Source organism: Callorhinus ursinus, unplaced genomic scaffold (genome assembly GCF_003265705.2).
Source record: "Callorhinus ursinus isolate GAN/ISIS: 27379988/994484 unplaced genomic scaffold, GSC_fseal_2.0 scaffold13, whole genome shotgun sequence".
Lineage (NCBI taxonomy): Eukaryota > Metazoa > Chordata > Mammalia > Carnivora > Otariidae > Callorhinus > Callorhinus ursinus.
In genome coordinates, this window is record NW_027397075.1 from 26,825,034 (window position 1) to 26,849,156 (window position 24,123).

The 24,123-nt window shown below is 38.5% G+C and overlaps 1 protein-coding gene across 1 annotated transcript in view; it reads left to right on the plus strand.

Moving 5' to 3' along the window:
• TIPRL (TOR signaling pathway regulator) overlaps positions 1–24,123 on the plus strand; it is a 40,433-nt gene that overhangs the window by 13,827 nt on the left and 2,483 nt on the right. Inside the window, exons 2-6 of the mRNA XM_025877970.2 lie at positions 2,941–3,120; positions 3,803–3,902; positions 12,462–12,593; positions 21,369–21,464; positions 23,766–23,828. Coding sequence (XP_025733755.1) covers positions 2,941–3,120; positions 3,803–3,902; positions 12,462–12,593; positions 21,369–21,464; positions 23,766–23,828 — 571 coding nt within the window. The remainder of the gene's footprint in view (positions 1–2,940; positions 3,121–3,802; positions 3,903–12,461; positions 12,594–21,368; positions 21,465–23,765; positions 23,829–24,123) is intronic.

Sequence of the window (24,123 nt, forward strand, 5' to 3'; positions counted from 1 at the left end):
GAGGGATGGGGTGGCTTGGTGACAGACATTGGGGAGGGTATGTGCTACGGTGAGCGCTGTGAATTGTGCAAGACTGTTGAATCACAGATCTGTACTTCTGAAACAAATAACGCAACATATTTTAAGAAAAAAGAAAAAGAAGAAGATAACAGGAGAGGAAGAAAAGGGGAGTATGTCAGAGGGGGAGACGAAGCATGAGAGATGATGGACTCTGAAAAACAAACTGAGGGTTCTAGAGAGGAGGGGGGTAGGGGGATGGGTTAGCCTGGTGATGGGTATTGAGGAGGGCACATTCTGCATGGAGCACTGGGTGTTATGAACAAATAATGAATCATGGAACACTGCACCAAAAACTAATGATGTAATATATGGTGATTAACATAACAATAAAAAAATAAAAAAATAAAGAATCTCAAGCAGACTCCCCACTGATTGCAGAGCCTCATGTGAGGCTCAGTCTCAAGACCCTGAGATCATGACCTGATCCGAAATCAAGAGTCGGAAACTTAACCAACTGAGCCACCCAGGTGCTCCATAAGTGTGGGTTTATTTCTGGACTTTCTATTCTGTTTCATTGATTAATGTGTATGTTTTTGTGTCAGCACCCTACTGTTTTGGTTACTATAGCTTTGTAGTATAGATTGAAATCCAGGAGCATGATACTTCTAGCTTTGGTCTTCTTTCTCAAGATTGCTTTGGCTATTCAGGATCTTTTGTAGTTCCCTTCTTAACAAATTTTTAAGTGTACGATACATTATTATTAACTATAGGTAGAATGATGTACAGCAGATCTCTAGAGCTTATTCATCTTGCTGGACTGAAAATTTATGTCTGTTGATTAGTAATTTATTTTCCCCTCTCCCCAGCCTCTGGTAACCACCATTCCACTGTTTGATTCTATAAATTTGACTATTTTATTTTATTATTATTTTTTTAAAGATTTTATTTGCTTATTTATTTTACAGAGAGAGAGTGTGTGTGTAAGAGCAGGGAAGGGGCAGAGGCAGAGGGAGAGAGAGAATCTCAAGGAGACTCTGTGCTGAGTGCAGAGCCCAACTTGGGGCTTGATCTCACAACCCTGAGGTCATGACCTGAGCGAAAATCAAGAGTCCAGCATTCAACGGACTTAGCCACCCAGATACCCCCAAATTTGACTACTTTAGATGCCTCATATAAGTAGAATCATGTAGTATTTGTCTTTCTGTGACTGGCTTATTTTACTTAGCATAATGCCCGCAAGGTTCATCCATGTTGTTCTATATTGCAGACTTTCTTTCCTTTTTTTTAGGTTGCATTATATTCCATTGTATCTGTAAACCCTATTTTCTTTATCCATGCATCTGTGGATGGACACTTAGATTGTTTCCACATCTTGGCTATTGTGAGTAGAGTTGCAATGAACATAGGAGTTTTAATTTCTCTAGTACTTAATTTTTTCTGTCTCCTAATAACTAAGAATAAATTTTACTTAAAATTGTGATGAAAAAATAACATTATTAGATATTATACTAAAGATGTGCAACTTGGGGCGCCTGGGTGGCTCAGTCATTAAGCGTCTGCCTTCGGCTCAGGTCATGATCCCAAGGTCCTGGGATCGAGCCCTGCATCAGGCTCCCTGCTTGGCGGGAAGCCTGCTACTTCTCCTTCTGCTGCTCCCCCTGCTTATGTTCCCTCTCTCGCTGTCTTTCTCTCTCTCTCTGTCAAATAAATAAATAAAATCTCAAAAAAAAATAAAGATGTGCAACTTTAAATGTTAGATCAGTGATAATGTGCATACATATATACACACGGATGTAATAAGTATATTTGCCCATTTTTTTCTTACTATTGTAATCATAATCATTTTTCTTGTATTATATTTTCTCTTTAAGCATTTTTGATGATTCTGTAATACTTCATTGTATGGATATACTGTAGTATACATGACCATTTATTTCTTTATGATTGGACATTCTGAGTATTTCTTTTTTACTATTATGAATAAGATGGTTATGAGTATTAATGTGTATAGCTCTTTTCTGCATTGGAGATTGTTTCTTTATTATATATTTCCCAAAACTGATATTTTGAGTCAGGATATAAATTTGATTAAATTCCTTGTACTTTTTGCTTAATTGGTGCCCCAGGGGATAGGATGTAAATTGACACAGTCCTTCCAGAAATCCATGTAAGCAAGTGCTGGTTTCCCTCATCAGTGTTGATGCTTTTGCTTTCTTCATTACCACCTTTTAAAACTTGTAACAAGTTGAGAAATATATTGGAAAGGTTGTTTTCCTACAAGAAACAGACTCTTTAAATCTGTTTAAGCTATCTTTTCTTCATAACTATAATTAATATAATTGTGTAAGAACAAAAAGTCTACCAGAAACATGAAGCTTATGGAAACATGAGACTATGGTACATTAGGTCTTCTCCTAGGATTAGAACCCATATTTATTCTTGATGGTGGTGGGCCTTTTGTGATCCAGGAATGAAATAGATGTTTCTAATAAGAATCAGTATTTTTTCCATTGTTTAGTTTGTTCATGAGGGTTTTTTTGCTTATTTGCTTTTAATATATATGCAAGATTTGATTGCTATGTCTGATTAGAAATAGATCTAAAGCAATAGGAAAGAAGGTAATTGTGGTCTTAGGATATGCATGGATCCTATGTTGGCTTTATGTAACAATATATTTTTTAATATAGTATTATTTTCCCTTACCTAACAATAATAGCTGTGTAGCTGTTCAAAAAATCCAGAAGCCTTAAGAAAGAAAATTGAAAAGAAAGCCTTCTGATCTGCTAAAGTAGCTATCGTAGAACACTTGCACTAAAGTCCTGTGCTTTCCTTGTGTTCCCTTAGAACTTCACTCAGAGCATATTTAAACTTTTGCCTCTATTGCCCACTTTATAATTATAACCTTATTGGAACTATTACCTGACTTTTGGTTATGCATAGGTTAGCCGATGAATTACATATGCCATCTCTCCCTGAAATGATGTTTGGAGACAACGTTTTAAGAATCCAGCATGGCTCTGGCTTTGGGATTGAGTTCAATGCTACAGATGCATTAAGATGTGTTAACAACTATCAAGGAATGCTTAAAGTAGCCTGTGCTGAAGAGTGGCAGGAAAGCAGGTGAGAATCTGGGCAGTTATGGGTTAATTAAAAAGAAGAGTTGAAAGAAATCTTCAGTCATGATATGTGTATTTTATTAGAATGAAAGGCAAGTATTATTAAACTTGATAGTTGGATCATTCTTGGATTCATCTTTCTCATCCATAAAATGGAGCTTAGTTTCCCCACCTCTTGAATTGAAATCAGTTGAATTACAGTTGAGCTGAGCTATGTAAGGTTTACATTTTTGAGCTTTCAGTGTTCTTTAGTGAAGAGGCAGTATACTGTGTACTTTATTGTTCCTGTTTTTGAAGAAAAATGGTTACTTGTGATTTGCATTGTGTGTTAGGAGCATTGAAATAGAGAAAAATGTATTTTCTTTGATAATCAAATCAGCAATTTTTTACTTCGTGCCTATTATGTACTAGGTACCTTGGAGGAAAGAAAGAGGTACAAGCCTTTAAACCATGTCCTTAGGCAGTATACAGACTAATTGGAGAGACTCTATCAGCATATGACAAGTTTAATAACAATAAATATGCGGAAAAACCAAGAAAGATCTTATATTAGTGAATTATGACAAGTGTATGTATTTATTAGGATATTTGTATTATTTGTAGAATGTAATTTGGTGTAATATATGAATACAGATGATCTATATTCTGCATCATTAAATCTGATCCTTCTCATTTTGATATTTGAGGACGGAGGGTGAACACTCCAAAGAAGTTATTAAACCATACGATTGGACCTATACAACAGATTATAAGGGAACATTACTTGGAGAATCACTTAAGTTAAAGGTAAATCTTATTTTTTGCTTTTATGATAAAGTCATTAATGGTCTTGGACAGTCTCAGCATTAGAACTTTCTAATAATGGCTTATTTTTGCTATTACTTTCATCTCACTTACTTTCTATTGAGGGAAGCTTCAGAACCTGATGTGAAGGGATTTTGCTTATTGATTATAAACAGAAAATAAGGCCATAGGGGAACAATTTTTATTCTCAAAAGTATGTTTAGTAGCAATAGCAAACTGCCTTAATGTTATCATTATCACTCTCAAGAAGCATTAAAATGTGTATCTGCCCTTGATGTAATGAATTAGGTGATTTAGATAGAACCTGCTAGTTAGTAGCTTACAGTTTTACGGATGAACAGGCAGGTGGGCAGATAGGACTTTTGGTCAGACAGCTTAGGTTTTTGTCCCGCCTGCTCTGTCTGTGAACCTGGTATGACTCTAGGCAAGTTACTTACTCTGAGTCTCAATTTTATTAGTAAATTGGGAAAACAGAAATAGTGACCTCAACATCAGAGGTTTGATAGGAGCTAATCTGTGGGAAAGCTCTCGATAAATTCTAAAGCTCCATGTTAATAATGCATCTGTGTAAACCATGCTTAAGAAGAGATTCACTTTGTGGTGAATGATGCTGGGAAAGTGGAATTGGTAGGTCTCATATTGGGAACTTAGCTGCATTTTGACATCCTACAGTTTGACTGAAATGAAGAAAATTTGCCTTAGGTTGCATGTCTCTATCACATTCAATTACAGAGAACAAAATTATTTTAGTGTAAATAAAGTAATTATTGGAGACCCTCTATCATATGTTGGTGCCTAGGCAGAAATGTTAAGGAGATAGAGCTGTGTATGGGCTCCTTGTCTCTGCAGAGATTTTTAGAGTCTTGGGAAGACAGAAGTTCATAGCAGGAACTCCATTCTCTTAATTTTCTGTCAGTCCTATAATCCAAGCTTTAACTATTTTTCTCTGCTGCTTCCAAGACAAATATAGATTTTTTGAGAGAACACGTATGCATTCATTCGTTCATTCATTCACTTTACTCACTCACTCACACACTCATTCATTCTTGAACTCTTCCTCTGAGCTAGGCACTAATTCTAGGAGCTGTGGATACAGCAGAGAACAGACAAAAATCCGTCTGTTACAGTCTAATGGGGAGCAAGGTTTTTCAATCCCTTAATACTTCATAGATTAATATTCTCCTTTCTTCTTCTGAGTGAAAAGCTTTGTAGAGAACATAGTTCATTTGATATTTCATTGCTGGGAGTGAGGTAATGGGAACTCGTTTTAACCCTTTGTAGGAATGATGACTTACAAAAAGCCTCCTATGGGTTATGAAGTAGCATTAGCTGTGACCAATAAGCAAGAAACACAGCAGTAGAAATGGGGGAGTTTGAGAGTTGTAGGAGGTGAAGAGCGTGTGCTCAGTACTCTTACTGACACTTTAACCTGTAATGTAATTTGTTCTGAGGTGTTGTTGAAAATGTCAGTGTGATCACCCCTCACTGGTAGTAATGAGCTCAGGCTTTGGCAGGCCTGGGTTCAAATCGCAACACCATCACTTAACTTGGAAAAGCAATTTAATCTTGCTAAACGTTGTTTCTCACTTTGGTAAACTGGTTAATAGCAGTTGTAAGGTATTAAGAATACATATGTGAAGTGTTTAGCACAGTGTCTGTTCCACAGCAAGATCTCCATAAATGGTAGCTGCTATTATTATTATGATAATATTATATTCAAATGTCAGGAAAACTAAGTTAATATTATTGAAATAACAAGACTAAAATGTTAGACTAGATATATACCAAGATATTATAGAAAAATATATATTAAGTATTATTGAAATACCAAGACTAGATATATTGTCTAAATATTTATTTTTGCCTTATGGTCTAAATGGACTTGATGAGTATGTTCCTTTATTGCCTTAAAAAATTGAGTAACCATTTTCTAGGCAAAATCCTCAAAATAACCTTGTGTCATAGGCATTCTTATCCTCATTTTGTGGATGAAGAAATGGGTTCAAGATCTTAAAGTATGTTTCTCTTAATAACATAATACCAATGCTGTAGCTTATTGTTAAGCATGTTTGTTGTATGTGGAAGATCACTCCATTGGAACATTTTTTGCATTTGGCTTTCTTGATACCTAAGGATTTTTTTGCCCTATAATATTACTTGGGGCTTTAAGTTATTCAGTTCTTCCCCCGTTTCTGAAAACAAAAGCCCTGGTGTGTATAGGAAGTATATGCCTGTGGAGGAGAATATGTTTTATATAAATGGTAAGAATGTCAGAGAATTAGGCATTAGAATGAAGCCTTTTTTTTTTTTTTGCCCTTAAATTCTTGCCTTTTAATTGTCGGGGGCTGCTGCTGGTGTGTGTCTAGTGTTTTCTCACTCTTTTTGTGTTGTTTTACCTATTACTCTGAGTTGTAGCATAGTGCAAGAGAAGAGAGCCAGTCATAGAGTTGTACTGGCTGGATTCAAATCCAGCTTTGCTATTTATTAGCTGGGCCACCCTCAGAACATCTCCGAGATTATGGTGTAGAATGTTATGAGGTCAGGGGTGCCTGGGTGGCTCAGTTGTTAAGCGTCTGCCTTCAGCTCAGGTCATGATCCCGGGATCCTGGGATCGAGCCCCGCATCAGGCTCCCTGCTCAACGGGAAGCCTGCTTCTCCCTCTCCCACTCCCCCTGCTTGTGTTCCCTCTTTCGCTATGTCTCTCTCTATCAAATAAATAAATAAAATCTTAAGAAAAAAAAAAGAATGTTATGAGGTCAGATGCCTAATATGTACCTGGCAACATGTGGTTATTTTCTTCATTCTTGTTAAATAAATAAATTGACTTTGCAGGAGAATAGAAGTGGAAGACTGCCTCTTCTAGTTGTATTGCCTTTTAGGAATAAAATGTGTATAATGTCCATACATTTAAAAAAGCATTTTTTTAAAAGTTGTGTTTATTTATTTGACAGAGAGTGAGAGAAAGAGAGTGTGAGAGCTGGAGGAGGGGTAGAGGGAGGGGGGAGAGAGAATCCTTAAGCAGACTCCTCACTGAGTCTGGAGCCTGGCACAGGATCCTGAGATCATGACCTGAGCTGAAACCAAGAGTCAGATGCTTAATCGACTGAGCCACCCAGGCGCCCCTAAAAAAAGCATGCTTTTTTAAAGTATGTTGGAACATTTGCCAACTTATTCAGTGTGATTTAATATTTTGAGCTTTTCTCTCTTTTTTTTACTGTGGTAAAAAAACATATAACAAAATTTACCATCTTTTTTTTTTTTAAAGATTTTATTTATTTATTTGACAGAGAGAGAGAGAGAGGGAGCGCAAGTAGGCAGAGCTGCAGGCAGAGGGAGAAGGAAAAGCAGGCTGTCCTCTGAGCTGGGAGCCCGATGTGGGGCTTGATCCCAGGACCCCGGGATCATGACCTGAGCCAAAGGCATCCGCTTAACCGACTGAGCCACCCAGGTGCCCCACAAAATTTACCATCTTAACAATTTCTGTGTATATTAAGTTAGTGTTAAGTATATTCATATTGTTATGCAACCAATTTCCAGAACTTTTTCATCTTGGAAAACTGAAACTCTGTACCTGTTGAACAATAACTCCCCAGTTCCTCCTTCCCCAGTCCCTGGCAACCCACCATTCTATTTTCTGTTTCTATGAATTTGACCACTGTAGATACTTCAGATAAGTGGAATCATACAATATTTGTCTTTTTGTGACTGGTTTATTTCACTTAGCGTAGTGTTCTCAAGGTTCATCAACATAGCGCGTGTCAGACTTTCCATTCTTTTTAAGGCTGAATAATATTTCTGTATATGTATATGCCATATTTTGTACCCACTCATTTGTCAGTGAGCATTTGGGTTGCTTGTCCTTGGCTATTGTGAATAGTGCTGCTATGAACAGAGGTGTGCAAATACCTCTTTGAGATTCTGCTTATAGTTTTTTGGATATATACCCAGAAGTGGAATTGCTAGATCACACAGCAATTCTATTTTTAATCTTTTGGAGAACCTCTGTACTGTTTTCTACAGTAGTTACCCATTTTACATTCCCATCAGCAATGTATGAGGGGTTTTAATTTGCATTTCTCTAATGATTAGTGATGTTGAGCATCTTTTCATATGCTTATTGGCCATTTTTATATCATCTTCAGTATCTTGAGCTTTTCAAAGTACATTTTTAGGGAGAAATGTGCAAACTTAAACATTGGAAGTGAATGGGCTTTGTTAAGTCTAAAGGCAAAAGGAACTGCACATAGGTATTGTACCCTAGTTGATAAAGTTGTTTTTCACAGGGGTATGAGTTAACAATTCTAATAGTATTTCGGTTTTGCAAGATGAAGAAATTCTAGAGATCTGTTTGACAATAATGTGAATATAGTTAACACTACTGAATTGTATGCTTAAAAATGGTTAAGATGGTAGATTTCATGTTACATATTTTTGGCTGCAATGAAAAGAAAAAGTTAAGGGTGCCTGGGTGGCTCAGTGGTTAAGCGTCTGCCTTCGGCTCAGGTCATGATCCCAGGGTCCTGGGATCGAGTCCTGCATCGGGCTCCCTGCTCAGCGGGAAGCCCGCTTCTCCCTCTGCCACTCCCCCTGCTTGTGTTCCTACTCTCACTGTCTCTCTCTGTCAAATAAATAAATAAAATCTTTAAAAAAAAAAAAAAAGAAAAAGTTAAACATAGAGTTACCATCTAAGCCAGCAATTCAACCTCCCCTCCTCCCCCCGGCATGCACTCAAGAGAATTGAAAAACCTGTACCCATGCAAAAACCTGTACCCAGCTGTTCAGGGCAGCATTATTCATAATAGCTAAAATGTGGAAAACACCCAAATAATCATCAGTAGATAAGCAGAACTGGTGTATCCAGACAGTGGAATATTATTTAGCCTTGAAAAAGGACTGAAGTGCTGATAACATGCTGCAACATGGACGAGCCTTGGAAACATGCTAAGTGAAAGAAGTCAGACACAAGACACACGTGTGTGATTCCAGAATAATTTGCAAAAGAGACAAATCTATAGAAACAGAAATTAGAGTAGTGGTTTCCAGGGGCTAGGGGAAGGGGGGAATGGAGAGTTACTGCTAATAGGTATGGGGGTTTCTCTTTGGGGTGATGCAGTGTTCTAGAGTTAGTGGTGAGGACTGCACAATCCTGTGAAAATACTAAAAACCACTGAATTGTACGCTTTCAAAGGGTGAATTGTATAGTATGGAAATTATGTCTTCATTTAAAAAAAATCACCATGTAACAGTAATTTCACTAACGGTATGTACTATAGAAACAAAAAGAAAAAATTTTTCTTATGTATATTACATATATATGAAGATAAATATATATCTTATGCGTGTATATACACACACATGCACTACTTTCAATAATTTTTTTTTAAGATTTTATTTATTTATTTGACAGAGACACAGAGAGAGAGGGAATACAAGCAGGGGGAGTGTGGGAGAGGGAGAAGCAGGCTTCCCATGGAGCAGGGAGCCCGATGCGGGGCTCGATCCCAGGACCCTGGGATCATGACCTGAGCCAAAGGCAGACGCTTAACGACTGAGCCTCCCAGGTGCGCCAAGATAGCTAATGTTTTATTTAGGTTTTGAGGGTTATAGAGTCTACGTTGCAGCTGCTGAGCTGTGGTATCATAGTTGAAAACAGCCATAGACGACAAGTAAATGAATGGTCATGGCTTTGTTTCAGTAAAATTTTACATAGGGACATGGAAATTTGAGTTTCATATGGTGAAATATATATGAATTCATATATATGTTCGTATAATGAATCTGAATTTCATGTGTCATGAAATATTCTTTTTTTAACTGTTTTTTCCAATCATTTAAAAAATGTAAAAATGATTCTTAGCTCACAATTCATGCGAAAATAGGTGATGGGCCACGTTTGGCCACATCTGGCCTACAGGTCTTAGTTTGCTAACCTCTGGTTTGGGACCAGAGTTTGAGGTTTCTAGGCCTGTAATATAAGAAGTTGTGAAACCAGTGTAGCATTATAGGGTATCATCCCAAAATTGGGAGGGGCGCAGGGAATTCTCCAAGGTCCCTGTCCTTTGTGAGCACTGAGCAGTGATACGGAGCCAAAAAAGAGCAGAGCCCAGCCTCTCCCCTGGATCAGCTGTTCCAGATACCTCCAGGCCCCAGCCAGCCAACTACAGGCTCACCTTGCCCTTTTTCTGGGCTCCAGTCCTTTTTCAGGTCTCAGTCCAGTAATGCTTCTGCATCTTGACCATTTGATGACCATTTTCTTAAAAAAACTTTTTAAGAAGTTTTTGTTTTTGGGCGCCTGGGTGGCTCAGTTGGTTAGGCAACTGCCTTCGGCTCAGGTCATGATCCTGGAGTCCCGGGATCGAGTCCCACGTCGGGCTCCCTCCTCAGCGGGGAGTCTGCTTCTCCCTCTGACCCTCCTCCCTCTCATGCTTTCTGTCTCCCATTCTCTCTCTCGCAAAATAAAATAAAATCTTAAAAAAATTTAAAAATTAAAAAAAAAAGTTTTTGTTTTTTCATTCAGCTTTTAAGTTGTCTTCAGCAAGAGGATTTGTCTGGGTTACTTATTCTGATAGTACTAGAAGCCAGAAGTGTTTGATCTATTTTCAACTGAGCTGTTGGTTTGGTTTTTTTCCCCCTTTCTTTTCAGATGCCTGAGTTTAGGGAGGACAAAAATAGAGTTGAGGAAGAGAAAATATGTTTTAAACATATTTGTCCTTGCAAATGAAGAAGGAGGTATAAATTAAATATGATGAACATCCCTAACCCATGTTTTACCTAATTATTTTCTGTCTTTCAAGTATTTTGTAAGAACAAGTAAATGGCAAACAGATTCATTTTTTTCAGTCCCTTGTGAAGGTTTATATGAAACATTAGTGAAGTAGCCATTTACTAACGAGAAAATGGATATAACGATTGGTTAACTTTTTGGAAGTCAGATATTTCTATAAGGAGGATCTTACGATGTGTTCCTTTGAACTAAAGCTAAATAAAAAGTAGGGAGCTTAGAAGTTGTGTTTATATTGACTGAAGTTTTATGCTCTTGGCAGTCCTAGAAGCACCAGCTTTTGTGTTAAATAGAATACAAACATGCAAGTGACACAAGGCGCTGGTTGTGCTGCCCTATTGCCTCCCCTCACCTCCCTTCCCACTCCCAATTTTCACCTTTGTATGTGGTCTCAGGTCTGCTCCAGACACATTTTGGAAAAAATTGCAGAGGGCTAAAGTGTTATCTGTGAGCAAACATGGAAGAACTCTGGACATTTTTTTTCACCTCTTGGGACTCCTGTGCACACTGCTGCTTGTCATCATAATCTCTTCCCCCTACATCACATAATACTCCTTTAAACTATTCCCCCACCCCAATCCATGCAGTCTCTTGAACATCCTTTATCATATTCCTCTAATTCTTGTCCAGTTTTCTCAAACTACTCTCCATTTTGTAATTCTGTCCATGAGTCAAATTACCTCATCATGGCTACTGAGGAAAGTAAAATAATAGCTGCCATTTACTGAACACCTGTGGTTTGACAAGCATTGTTGTGTGTATTTATGATACAACTATGTCAAAGAATAGAAAAGCTGAACATCTTTTAGTGAAATTGGGTGGAGTAAAGAATGATATCTCAGATCCTACTCTTAAGCTGTTAGGAGATGCTTGGACTTAGTAAGCTACTGATAGGATTTGCCTTGTTAACATTGTTGATGATGCTCTTATTGGGTTGTGAATATGTGTGTCTCTGAGCTACAAAATAATACAGTGAAGAAATGGCCAGCATCTTCTAAAGCCCTTTGGAATGCTAGAGTTTTTCCCTCAGAATTTCTCTGAAAGTTCTTATTTACCTCCTTACTTAAAACACTATTTTGTTGGTAGGTTTGGGGAAGCGAGGCTGGGAATCTAAAATATAGAACAAGATTCTAATGGGAAGTTTTTGAGTTCTAAACCAGTGTCTTAAAGGTGGACTTTCACAGCACAAAACTGCTTGGGACATCTATGATAGTAGTTCATCACACTAATTTTCAGATGATTAATTTTCTCATAATCACAACAGAACACTTGATTTGAATTTGACTGTTATAAAAGATGATGAATTTTTACTCTGTGTTTTGTGAAGCTCCAGCACCAGCCAGCTGTAGTTCCTTAAGTTTTTCAGGCACAAGGAGCATATCTCATCTTTTTTTTTCTTTTTAAAGATCTTTATTTATTTATTTGACAGAGAGAGAGAGAGAAGGAACAAAAGCAGGGGGAGTGGAAGAGGGAGAAGCAGGCTTCCTGCTAAGCAGGGAGCCTGATGCGGGGCTCGATCCCAGGACCCTGGGACCATGACCTGAGCCGAAGGCAGACGCTTAACGACTGAGCCACCCAGGCTCCCCCCCCCCCCCCCCTTTTTTTTTTTTTTGCATATCTCATCTTTCATGTCTACTGACGACACCCAAAAGTAGAACTGTGTGCTCTGGCTATGAAGACAAGGCTGGTAGGAAAACTATTTTCCTGTGACCCCAGCTCTTTAAATTCATATGTGTTCCTTCTTGAATTTTTTCTTTCAGGTTGTACCTACAACAGATCATATAGATACAGAGAAATTGAAAGCCAGAGAACAGATTAAATTTTTTGAAGAAGTTCTCCTGTTTGAGGATGAACTTCATGATCATGGAGTTTCAAGCCTGAGTGTGAAAATTGTGAGTACTATGATTTTTGTTTAAAATTAACTTCCTTCTTCCATTCTTACCATTGGTCAGAAATATAAGACTCACTTAGAATCACACTGTCTTAACATGCTATCATGTAAAGTATCATTTGGGTCTAGAGTACATCTTCATATCCATTATAAAGTTCACAAAACCTTAGTATATTCCTAAACTTTAGCCAAACATTTTCTTTTAAGAGCTGCCTGGCTACTTTGTAGTTTGTCTGCTTACTATTTAATTTGAATGAAAATTATGGCTTAATTTTCACTTTTGAATTAAAGATTCTGTTGAAAGGATCTGCAGATAGCAGCATGGATGTTAGAATTTCGGTGTCTCAGAAACTGCACTTGCATCTTGAGCACAGAAATGGAAAACGGAAATGACACGTGTGAATCCCCTTCTCCTTTTGTATTCTTTTCTGTCTGGAGGACTACTTCCATTTACAATGTTATTGGTGGGACATCTTTAAAAAGAATAATACATAGCTCATTAGCAGTTATTCATATGTGTTTACTGTTAGGTCATAATTGGGTTTCTAACACTTTATAGAAAAATTTCAACTGAAACTTTGTATTACATGCCTTATCCCTTAAGACCCAGCTAAAATGTCATCTCCTCTGTAAGGCACACAACAGCTCCCCTAGGCAGAGTTAAATATTCCTCTGCCAGAGCCCTATCAGTACTTTTTTTTGAACCCCTTGATTATAGCACTTATCATTAGGTCTGTCAAAGGCAGGGCCCCAGCATCAGAAATTGTGGTTGGAGCATAATGGCTGTGGGTTTTGTGATTGAAATGATAAGGAATGAAAACAATAGATCAAAACAACAATATGTTTTAAAGTTAGGTTTTTCTATACAATTACAGAATTTTGGAATTATAACGAATGTGTAGAGAATCCCTTAGTCTAGCTTCTGTGTTTTATAGACAAGGCCCAAAAGTTTGGTTTATCTAAGGTCATGAAACTAATTAATGACAGTTTTCTTTGTACCATCTAATATCTATCATTATTCTGCCATTAGATAATTGTTTTATTAGCACCTTACTCCCTTGTTCACCTATAATCCTCCCCCAATTAAGCTTTTGTCATTTAGATTTGTTCACTTTCCAACTCATCCAGTCATGCACCTTTCTACTTGCCCACCCACCTACTATGACTAACTGACTGTGTGAAATGTTCCTTGTGGGTTTGCATATCTGAGTATGCATTTGTATCCAAATAGGTGGCTATATGGGGAGCCCATGTGTTTTTGTGAGTGAAGGAGTTGGAGAGGATGGGCATAAATGTATTATGTGTGTACCACTGTAGATAGTAGCTAAGTCTCAGTGAGGAACAACATCGTCCTAACATGTTCTTTCATTTTACCTTGTGTAACTTTTTATTTTGTATTTTTGTTTATTTTTTATTTATTTTTTTAAAGATTTTATGTATTTATTTGTCAGAGAGAGAGAGAGAATGAGAGACAGAGCACAAGCAGGGGGAACGGCAGGCAGAGGGAGAGGCAGGCTCCCTGCAGAGCAGGGAGCCCGATGGGGGGCTCGATCCCAGGACCCTGGAATCATGACCAGAGCTGAAGACACGTTTAACCGCCTGAGCCACCCAGGCGTTCCTATTTTTATTTTTTTTGAAAGATTTATTTGAGAGAGAGCACATGCACAGGTGGGGGAGGGGCAGAGGGAGAGCAAATCTCAAGAAGACTCCACTCTGAGCTCTCACAGCCCCATGCGGGGGTTGAGCTCACCACCCTGAGATCACTACCCGAGCCAAAACCAAGAGTCACACGCTGAACTGACTTCACCACCCAGGCACCCATTACCTTGTTTAACTTTTTATTTTAAAGATTTTATTTATTTATTTATTTATTAGAGAGAGAGAGCACGCACACAAGTGGGGGAGGGCAGAGGGAGAGGGAGAAGCGGGCTCCATGCTGAGCGAGGAGCCAGAGGTAGGGCTCCATGCGGGGCTCCATCAGATGACCCGGAGATCACGACCTTAGCGGAAATCAAGAATCTGATGCCCAACCAGTAAGCCACCCAGGTGCCCCCAAATGAAGTTCCTTCTATAGAAGCAAAGATTAGCCTGGTAGATATAAATGTAGGTGAGAAACCAGGAATGTGGTGCCTGAGAAGCTAAGGAAGCAGAACTTTTCAAGAAGGACATGAAAGTATCATGCTGTAAGGAGATCTTAGAATGGAATCTTAGAATGGCATGGTGTCCACTCGACTAAAAACCTTGTTTTTGGTTTTAGCAAGTAAGATATTGTTATTCATCTTGGCAAGCGCAGTTTAAGTTACACGGTGAGGGGGTAAGTGAAAGATGTGGAGTTGGAGACAAGGAGTAGACCAAACTTCCAAAAAGCTTCCTGGATAAGAAGAAACAGAGATGTGCCTACGAGAGGACATGAGGTGAACAGAAGTGTGTGTGTTTTAAATGTGGGGAAAACTAGGGGCACCTGGGTGGCTCAGTCGGTTAAGCATCCAACTCTTGATTTCGGCTTGGGCCGTGATGTCGGGGTCCTGGGGATCGGGCTCCCTGCTTGGCAGGGAGTCTGCTATTCCCTCTGCCCTTCCCCTCACTCTCTCTCTAATGAATAAATAAAATCTTTAAAAAATATATGGGGAAGACTAGCAGGTTCAGGTGCTCACGGGAAGGAGTCAATTTTAGAGAGAGGGGAAAAAAATGAATGGAGTGAGGTTTCAGAGGATGAGGAGGCGGGGAGGAAGGGAGGGCTTTGAGCCTTTACTGTCTGTGAGACACTGGGTTGGAAGAACTCCAGTCTTCTCCTCCTAGGTTTCTCCTTTACTCTCATACTCAGAATGCTTCTGACATCACGTGTGTAGGTTTTATCCCCCGCACCAAGAATTCTGCATCCTCGGAGCTTTACTTTTGGGAGGGGTTACTTATGGTAGCGGAGAGTCAGATGAGTAGGGCTGCAGTGAATTACCTAGGATTTGTCTCATGCTTGCGTGACTTGGCTGATGCCAGCACCTCGAAGCACGGCATGAATAGATTCAGCTCAGGGCCCTGACACAGATGAGAGCCTTAGTCCTTCGGCATCTCAGAGATGCCGATAGGAGTAGCTACTGCCCAAGTTGGGCTGGTTGATGTAGGAGACCATGCCCGGTGGATCCAGCCCCCTGAGTGCCGGCCCCCGACTGGCCCCCGTTTCCTGGGGTATATAGAGGTGTTCACCAACCTGGAAACTCTGAACCCCATACTCTTAGGATTTTATGGATTTATGGAGGCTTCCTCACATGGGCGTGGTCAGTTATTAACTCCATTTCCAGCTCCTCTCTTCTCTCTGGAAAATGAGGGTTGGAACTGAAAATCCAAGCTTCTAATCATGGCCTCGTCTTTCTGGGGACCATCCCCACCCAGGTGCCCACCCAGATTTGCTTCACTAGAACAAAAGATGTTCCTAAGTGCTCTTATCACTTAGGAATTTACAAGTGTTTCAGAAGCCCTCTGTCAGGAACCAGGAACAGAGACCAATATATATATTTTCTGTTACTTCACAGACACCATGTTAGATACTTGTCTATATTATCTTCTTATCCTTGGGGAAATTCTACACAGTGAGAGGAAATGGAGGGTCAGAGATATTAAGTAACTTGTCCGAGATCAGTCACACAGTGGATCAGTCTGACTCTGCCTTTGCTCATAATCTTCTAGGATCTAGCTCATGGTAGGAAGGATTAGCCTTAGACAGGAGAGATGCTTCTTCCGTGGTGATAGGAGGAAAGGGGCACAGGATGTAGGTAAGCCTACCGCTACTCCAGTGATGCCCAAACCTGGAGTTTTAGCAGAATTACGTAGGCAGATTAGAGATTTAGTTATCTCTTAACACAATGGGACAAAGAATATTCCTTGTTTGACTATCCATAGTACACTTGGGTTAGACACATGGGAATGGAGAGAATAGGGCAGGAAAGGCTTTTTAGAGGAGGCGGTCCTGATCTGAGTTCTACGTGTGTAAGTTTGTCCAGCCAGGCCAGAGAGAGGGCTGGTGGTAGAACACAGTGACAGGGAGGTATTTTCTGGGCGGGCTCTTTGTGACATCTGTGCCAGTAGTACAGGCTGTCTAGTCACCAGCCTGCGCCTGAGCGTGAAGGACCACCACCATCCCGGAGCCCCTGCTGGGCCCTTTCCACTTAAGCTCACTTGAGGCCATTTAATTTAGAGCATTTTCTGACTTTACATTTTTCCCAATTGCTTTCAGATAAAATGTGAACCGTCTCAGATTATTTTTAGTTTAACAGAGCCCTCTGAGGAACTTCTAAAAATAAGTATAAAATTTTAAGGACTACCTTATATCTTTCCCCATGGCTAGGACTTTGATTGGGGGTATGGAATAAACAGCTGACTCTTGAACAGTGTGGGAATTAAGAGTACCAATAACCCTCCCTCAGAAGTTGAAAATCTTTGGGGTGCCTTGGGGGCAGGGCTCAGTTAAGCACCTGCCTTCAGCTCAGGCCATGATCCCAGGGTCCTGGGATCGAGCCCCACGTTGGGATCCCTGCTTGGCGGAGAACCTGCTTCTCCATTTCCCTCTGCCACTCTCCCTACTTGTGTGCACACGCACTCTCTCTCTCTCTCTCTCAAATAAATAAAATCTTAAAAAAAAAAAGTTGAAAATCCTTGTATAACTTTTGACTCCCCCAGAACTTAACTACTAATAGCCTACTGTTGAGCAGAAGTCTTACTGATAACATAAACTGTTGATTATACATAGTTTGCATTTTATAAATTTTATATAATGCATTCTTAGAATAAAGTAAGCTAGAGAAGAGAAAATGTTATTAAGAACATCATAGGGCAGAGAAAATAGGGAAGAGAAAATTTATCGGAAAAAATCAGCATATGTGGACTCCCACAGTTCAAACCCGTGTTGTTCAAGGGACAACTGTATAGATTTCTTTCACTTTCAAAACGTTCTTGGAATTATCTGGGATAATGGTAATAATATTCATTGCCTTTACTTGGTATCTTAATCTTGGCCAGAAAACTGCTAAAAAGGTCTGTAGAATTGTAAATCTAGTTGTTTATGAATGTTTGGTTTTTTGGTTTCCATAGTAATTATAAAACACTCAAAAGAAATGATACTGCAATGTGGAAGCTGCTTATATAAACAAAGTAATTTACTTTAGATTCCTGATACTGTTAGATAGAGCCTTTTAGGTTGCTTTTAATTTATTTGTTTCAGGTTTTTGAAGTGTTTTTACCATCTTAATTTTTAATTCTAAACCTAGACAGTTTTAATTAAAAAAAGAAAGTTTCCTATGGCACAGATCCCCAGGAAGAAAGAGTAGGTTTAGAGCTCTGTACACCATGAGGTCTGGGTGGTTTTTGGATTTGCTTCGGAGTTTTGATAATTTTGTGTGAGTAGCATTACCTATATCTAATTACAGGATATTTCAGAAATTAATTTTTGTTTTGTTTTTTTTAAGATTTTATTTGTCAGAGAGAGAGAGAGAGAGAACACAAGCAGGGGGAGCTGCAGAGGGAGAGGGAGAAGCAGGCTCCCTGCTGAGCAAGGAGCCCCTTGCGGGACTCCATCCCAGGACCCTGGGATCATGACCTGAGCCAACCACTTAACTGACTGAGCCACCCAGGGGTCCCTGATTTGTTTTCTAAATTAGATTCTTTCAGCAATGTTTGTTTTTAGGTTAGGATTTTGTGTTCTAATATACTGCCCTTGGTAGGGTTTACAGCTGATAGGACTCCTCTGACAAAGATCTAAAGGAAAGCTATTTTCATGCTAATATTTAAGTTTTTAGCTTTCAAAGGAAATAAATTCCCTATCTCCCAAATACTGACAATGCTGTTATGTTCTGTAATGATTTTTACAGCTAATGGTTAGTTCCATTCTGAGTAGTCAGGAGTGAATGTTGTCTACCTTCTACTTCCATGTTTTACTTAAGAGTCCAAGTATACCAGGTAGGAACATATCTTTCATCTCTGGGGACAAAATGTCCCACAATGCCTGTGCAGAGGTAGCTTTCGTTGAAATGTAGTCGTATTGAAATGCCATATTTTACAGAGACAGAGCCTAAGAAATTGTTTCTTCACATCCCCTATTTTTATAGATGAAGAAGGAGACCTTGGGTGGTTTAGTAACTTGCTCTAAATTAGTGGTTCTCAACCTAATTACACACATTGCGCCATTGGTTTTTTTGTTTGTTTGTTTTTTTTACCAAATACTTTAAGCATCCCCTCCCTTTTACTACCCTGAAATGTAATTCATAGATCATGTAACCCATCTTCTTTCCAATAAACCAACATAATGTCCTAATTATAAAATAAAAAAGGACATTGATTTAGAATAAAATAGGTATTTCAGTATGTAAGTGCATGATATGACTGCACTAAAAGACGTAACGAAGTAGTCAGGTACATATATTTGCATACTGACTCACTGTGAAGCCGCAGCTAGAGCTAGACGTGGGCTGGCAGAGGTGCCGGGTGTCAGTGAAGGACTCCGGTGACACGATCAGGACTGCCATCGGTGATGGAATTTTTCAAAAATGGTGGACAGCCCTTAAGTTCCAAGTGAAGCAAAGTATAATGTTTCCTTCATTTGCAAAGTAATTGTGTTCCTGGGAATTGAGTGAATTTTGCATTTATATGTAAAACAGAATTCGGTTCTGAGGTCAGATCGATATAAATTGTTGTTTTGTTTTAAGCCATGTGAATGCCAAGTAAGATATTTGGAAGTTTTCTGGGATGCAGGATTGGACTTTGTTGTGTAGGATTGTCTTGTGCATTATAGAACATCTAACATCTCTGGTCTTCAACTGCTAAATATTGCAGTTGCTCATCATTGTGAGAAAAACACCCTCAGAAATTTCCAAACATCCCCACACAGTTGAATTATGCAACTGGGACTAGAACTTGGGTCTTCTGATTCCTAGTCTCCCCTCTGCCATGCTGAAATGATTGCTTCCTGTGTTGGGCCCAGTGTGAGTGTTAATAATTAATTTGGAAATTTGAAAAATGTTGCCAATCAGTCTTTAATTACTACTCAGTAATTACAAGTAGCACTCTGTCAAGTAATGATGTGCTTCCCAGTCAGTTTGCTGTGACACAGCATGTTGTCATAGGTCAGGTTCTTCCTCCAAGCTCTTCTTTATTCTAAGTCTTGCTTTTAAGTCTGTTGCTGATAATCCCATCAGTTTGCAATGTGACTGTGAGCCTTTTCTCCAGCAAAGATAGTGCTAGGCTCTCTTTCAGTGAGCACCCACTGTATGCCAGCTACCTGTCAAGGCAGTAGGGACACACAATGATGAACAAAACACTGTTCACTGTTCATTCTCACTCTTTATGGAGCCTACAGTCAGGTGGAGGGACATGGGCTTTAAGCAAGTAAACACATAAATGGATGTAGTTATAAATCTGTTAGCTTATAAAGGGAGTGGAGATAAGATAACAGGAGAAATCTACTGTGATTATGGAATGGTAGGAAAGGCTTATCTGTAGAAGTAACATTTACACTGAGATCCGAAGACAAGTAAACATTAGGTCTGGCCACAGGGTGTGTAAAGGTCCTAAGGCAGGGGGCACATGGGTGGCTCAGCCAGTTAAACGTCTGACTTTTGATTTTGGCTCAGGTCACGATCTCAGGGTCCTGGGATCGAGCCCCAAATCGAACTCTGCACTCAGTGGGGAGTCTGCTTCAGATTCTCCCTCCCCCCCTCAAATAAATAAGTAAATCTTAAAAAAAAAATGGTGCTAAGGAAGGAGAGCTTGGCCCCTGGCTGTTGACAATCTAGGCAGTAAAGCCACTGTAATTAATGGGTTATCTTGTTATTTCTTCACTCTTCATTAATGTTGCTCTGTGCTTGTATGGAATTGCAGGCAGTTCCCTGAATATATCTTGCTATTTCATGTCTCAGAACTTTTTATACATGCTCTTTCCTCTTCTTGGAATTCTCCTTCCCCGCCCCCAGCTCTTCTTCCCATGGTCAGCTTTCCACCGCCTTCTCGGACTCTCTTCAGCAGATTAGATACTTCTTTCTCTGAGTGCTTTGTGCATCCCCCCATTACTATAGCTACCACATCCTGTTTCTCTCTTTCCGTCTTTGATGAACTTCCTGACCATTGGGATTGTGTCTTTTTTCTTTTTTAAGATTTTATTCATCTATTTGAGAGAGATAATGAGAGAGGGAACACAAGCAGGGGGAGTTGGAGAGGGGGAAGCAGGCTCCCTGCTGAGGGAGAATGTGTAGGTGATGCAGATGAAAGATGTTAAGAACATGTTATAATGATCTGATAAACCAGTCTCTGGCAGTATGAGGTAGTACTTAATTCGTTGCACTGAATTAAACCATTCCATTTAAGGTCTCTTCTCTTTATTTAAGGTAAAGTGAATAAGAGACAAGTAACAACAAAGAAATAGGTTATTCTTTCATTTTGGTATTACTGATGTTGACATCTACTGTAAGTACTGTCAGTTTTTAAAGTAAACATTGTAATTTTCACATTACTTAGGTATTTTTTAAGTCTTTTTAACCTCAATATCTTTTGACCTAAAAAATATTTTTCTATTGTAGGAAACCCAAAGCCAGGATGTTTATATTATAATATAATATATTGTGCCTTAGTTGAAGCTATGACAGAGAACCTCTAGTTTAGAGATTTCAGTATACTGCTAATTCAGCCTTCCTCTGATGCATTTAAAAAAATTTATTTTCAAAAAAAATCACTTTCTTTTAGCAAAGTAATAACATATTTAATTTTCATTAAAACATTACCTTACTATTTTTTTCAGAGAGTAATGCCTTCTAGCTTTTTCCTGCTGTTGCGATTTTTCTTGAGAATCGATGGGGTGCTTATCAGAATGAATGACACAAGACTTTACCACGAGGTATCTGTTCTTATTTAATGAATATACTAGTTGATGTTGGGCTTGTTCATGTTGCTTCATTGTCTGAGAATTTGAAATGAAATAATGCTTTATATTTTATGGCAGTCCTTCTAGCCTTTAAGATTGGGTGTTCTGCATTCACTGTTGACTGCACAGTTAACGAAACAGGACATCTTTTCTGAAAGTTCTGGTAGCTAAAAATGTTTTCTAAAAGATACTCCCCAGTGGGGGTTGTCTGATGCTTCTAAAAAAACCCTCATGTGTAGTTAATCTGTATTTAAGAAAACTGTCCCTTAACTCTTAGCTTTGTTTATCATATGTATTGTTTATATAATGTCTTAATATTAAACATACAAATCACATGGCCTCCTGAAAGTTTGTATTACATAATCATTTTGACAGTTGTTCTAAAGTTTGAAAGCTCTGTACTCCATCTGAAGGAACTGTTGACATACAAGGTTTTCAAAAAAGTGTTTGGAAAAGGGGGAGGCTTAACTTGAATCATGGAAATTCCTCTAGTAGCTTATAGTGGCCTGTCCTTTTGGAATGGATTTGTAACCTCTGATTTGTGATTGTGTAGAATGGTGAATTAGAGAAGAGACCGCCAGTAATCAGTAGGGTGATGGTAATAACTGAACTCTCACAACCACCCGGTGAAATAAGTGCTATATTATCTCTGTTTATAGCTGAGGCTATTACAGCAAAGAGATTAGGTCACTTGCCCAAGTTCTACAGTTAATAGTGGTGCAAGTGGGATTTGAATCCAGTAAGATGGAGTTGGTTCCCAAATCCTGCACTTAAGGATGGGTGGGTTTTTTTCCTGGAAAAACTATGATTTTTTTCTTTTTAAAAGTGGTAGCAAAGTACTAAAGATAGACTGCATTTTTCTGCCTCAGAAAAGTTGAAATCTAAGTTTTAAAAATGCTTATGCTTTAAATCAACAATATTTCTTAGGAATTTAGCCTAAAAATATTCTCATGTACAGTGATCCACAAATATTAATCAGGCAGTTGTACAGTTATTTACATATATATATTTATGTATATAGATGGACGTCTGTGGTAATGCTGTTGTCTATAATCCCAGAAAGAGAAGGAAGGAGCTTAATGCCCACTGCAGGGGCACTGATTTGAATTATTTAATTTACATCCATATAGTAGAAAAGTACTCATCCATTAAAATTAAAATGAGTGGCAGAGAGTTACATTGAACTGATGTGTAAAGGTATGCATCTCAGTGTTGAATTTTAAAAAGCGAGTATGAACCTATATAAGATTTTGTATAGAGATTTCTTTTTTTTTTTTAAAGATTTTATTTATTCGTTTGACAGAGACACAACGAGAGAGGGAACACAAGCAGGGGGAGTGGGAGAGCGCCCCCATATAGAGATTTCTAAATGTTAAGGATAGTGATATCTATAGAAGCAGTGGTCACTCTATACTTCTATATTATCTGATTTTTTTTTCAGTGAGCATTAATCTGTTTTTATTGATTTAAGATTAAAATTTGTATTTATTAATAGAAAAGATTAAACTTAAGGGAGTTTATTCTTGTGTGATTTTTCTTTTATTGAATAATGTTTCACCAAAAAAAAAATTGTAATAAATTGTTTTCTAAAACCTAACTTTAAAAAGTTGGAAATGGGAGAAGTTAAAGTACTAAAAGTATGATTTATTAGATAAGCAATTTGACAAGAATTTTATGGAGGGCGCCTGGATGGCTCAGTCATAAAGCATCTGCCTTCGGCTCAGGTCATGATCCCGGGGTCCTGGGATCAAGCCCCACATTGGGCTCCCTGCTCAGGGGGAGCCTGCTTCTCCCTTTCCCACTCCCCCTGCTTGTGTTCCCTCTGTCACTGTGTCTCTCTCTGTCAAATAAATAAATAAAATCTTAAAAAAAAAAAAATTTATGGAAATGGGAGAGAATAAAATTTAAGCTTTTTTTTTTTTTTTAAACATGAGAGTAGCCATGGTTATGTAGGTAGATGATAACATAGCTTAAGGAGAAGATGTAGTTCCAGACATGAAGTAATATTAAAATCTCTTGCACATATCATTTGCAGATATGCATATTTTTTTCACACAAAGTAAAACTTTTGCTTGTATTTCTCTTACACAGTAATTATTAAATCTGTTTACATATGATATCATTGTGATTTATAGAGATTCGCCTTAATAATTAAGAATTCTTGGTGAGAATTTGTTATCTCATTGCAGAATGAGATATTCTTGTCAGACTTCATGCTGCTTTTGTAACAATAGAAATAGATTTATTGCAACCTTTTTTTATTTTTCAACATAGGCCGACAAGACCTACATGTTACGAGAATATACATCACGAGAGAGCAAAATTGCTAATTTAATGGTACAGTATTTTAATATCAGTTTTTAGAAGTTGACTTTTAATGTTCATTTGGTATGTTTCTACCCAAATCTGCGTCCCTAAATCTATCGATTCACCTAATAAGCCTCTAAAAGATAAATCCTACTGGAGCGTAACTTTTCTGAGCTCACCTCAAATACAAAACCAGTTAAAGTTGTTGTAGGTACCAGAGCCATCATCTAATCTAATTTCCACTTTTTATTCTGGAAAAACAGACCCAGAGGTGTGTGTAACAGAGCTATTTGGTGGTGGGTCTGCAACTGTTCTTTTCACTTAG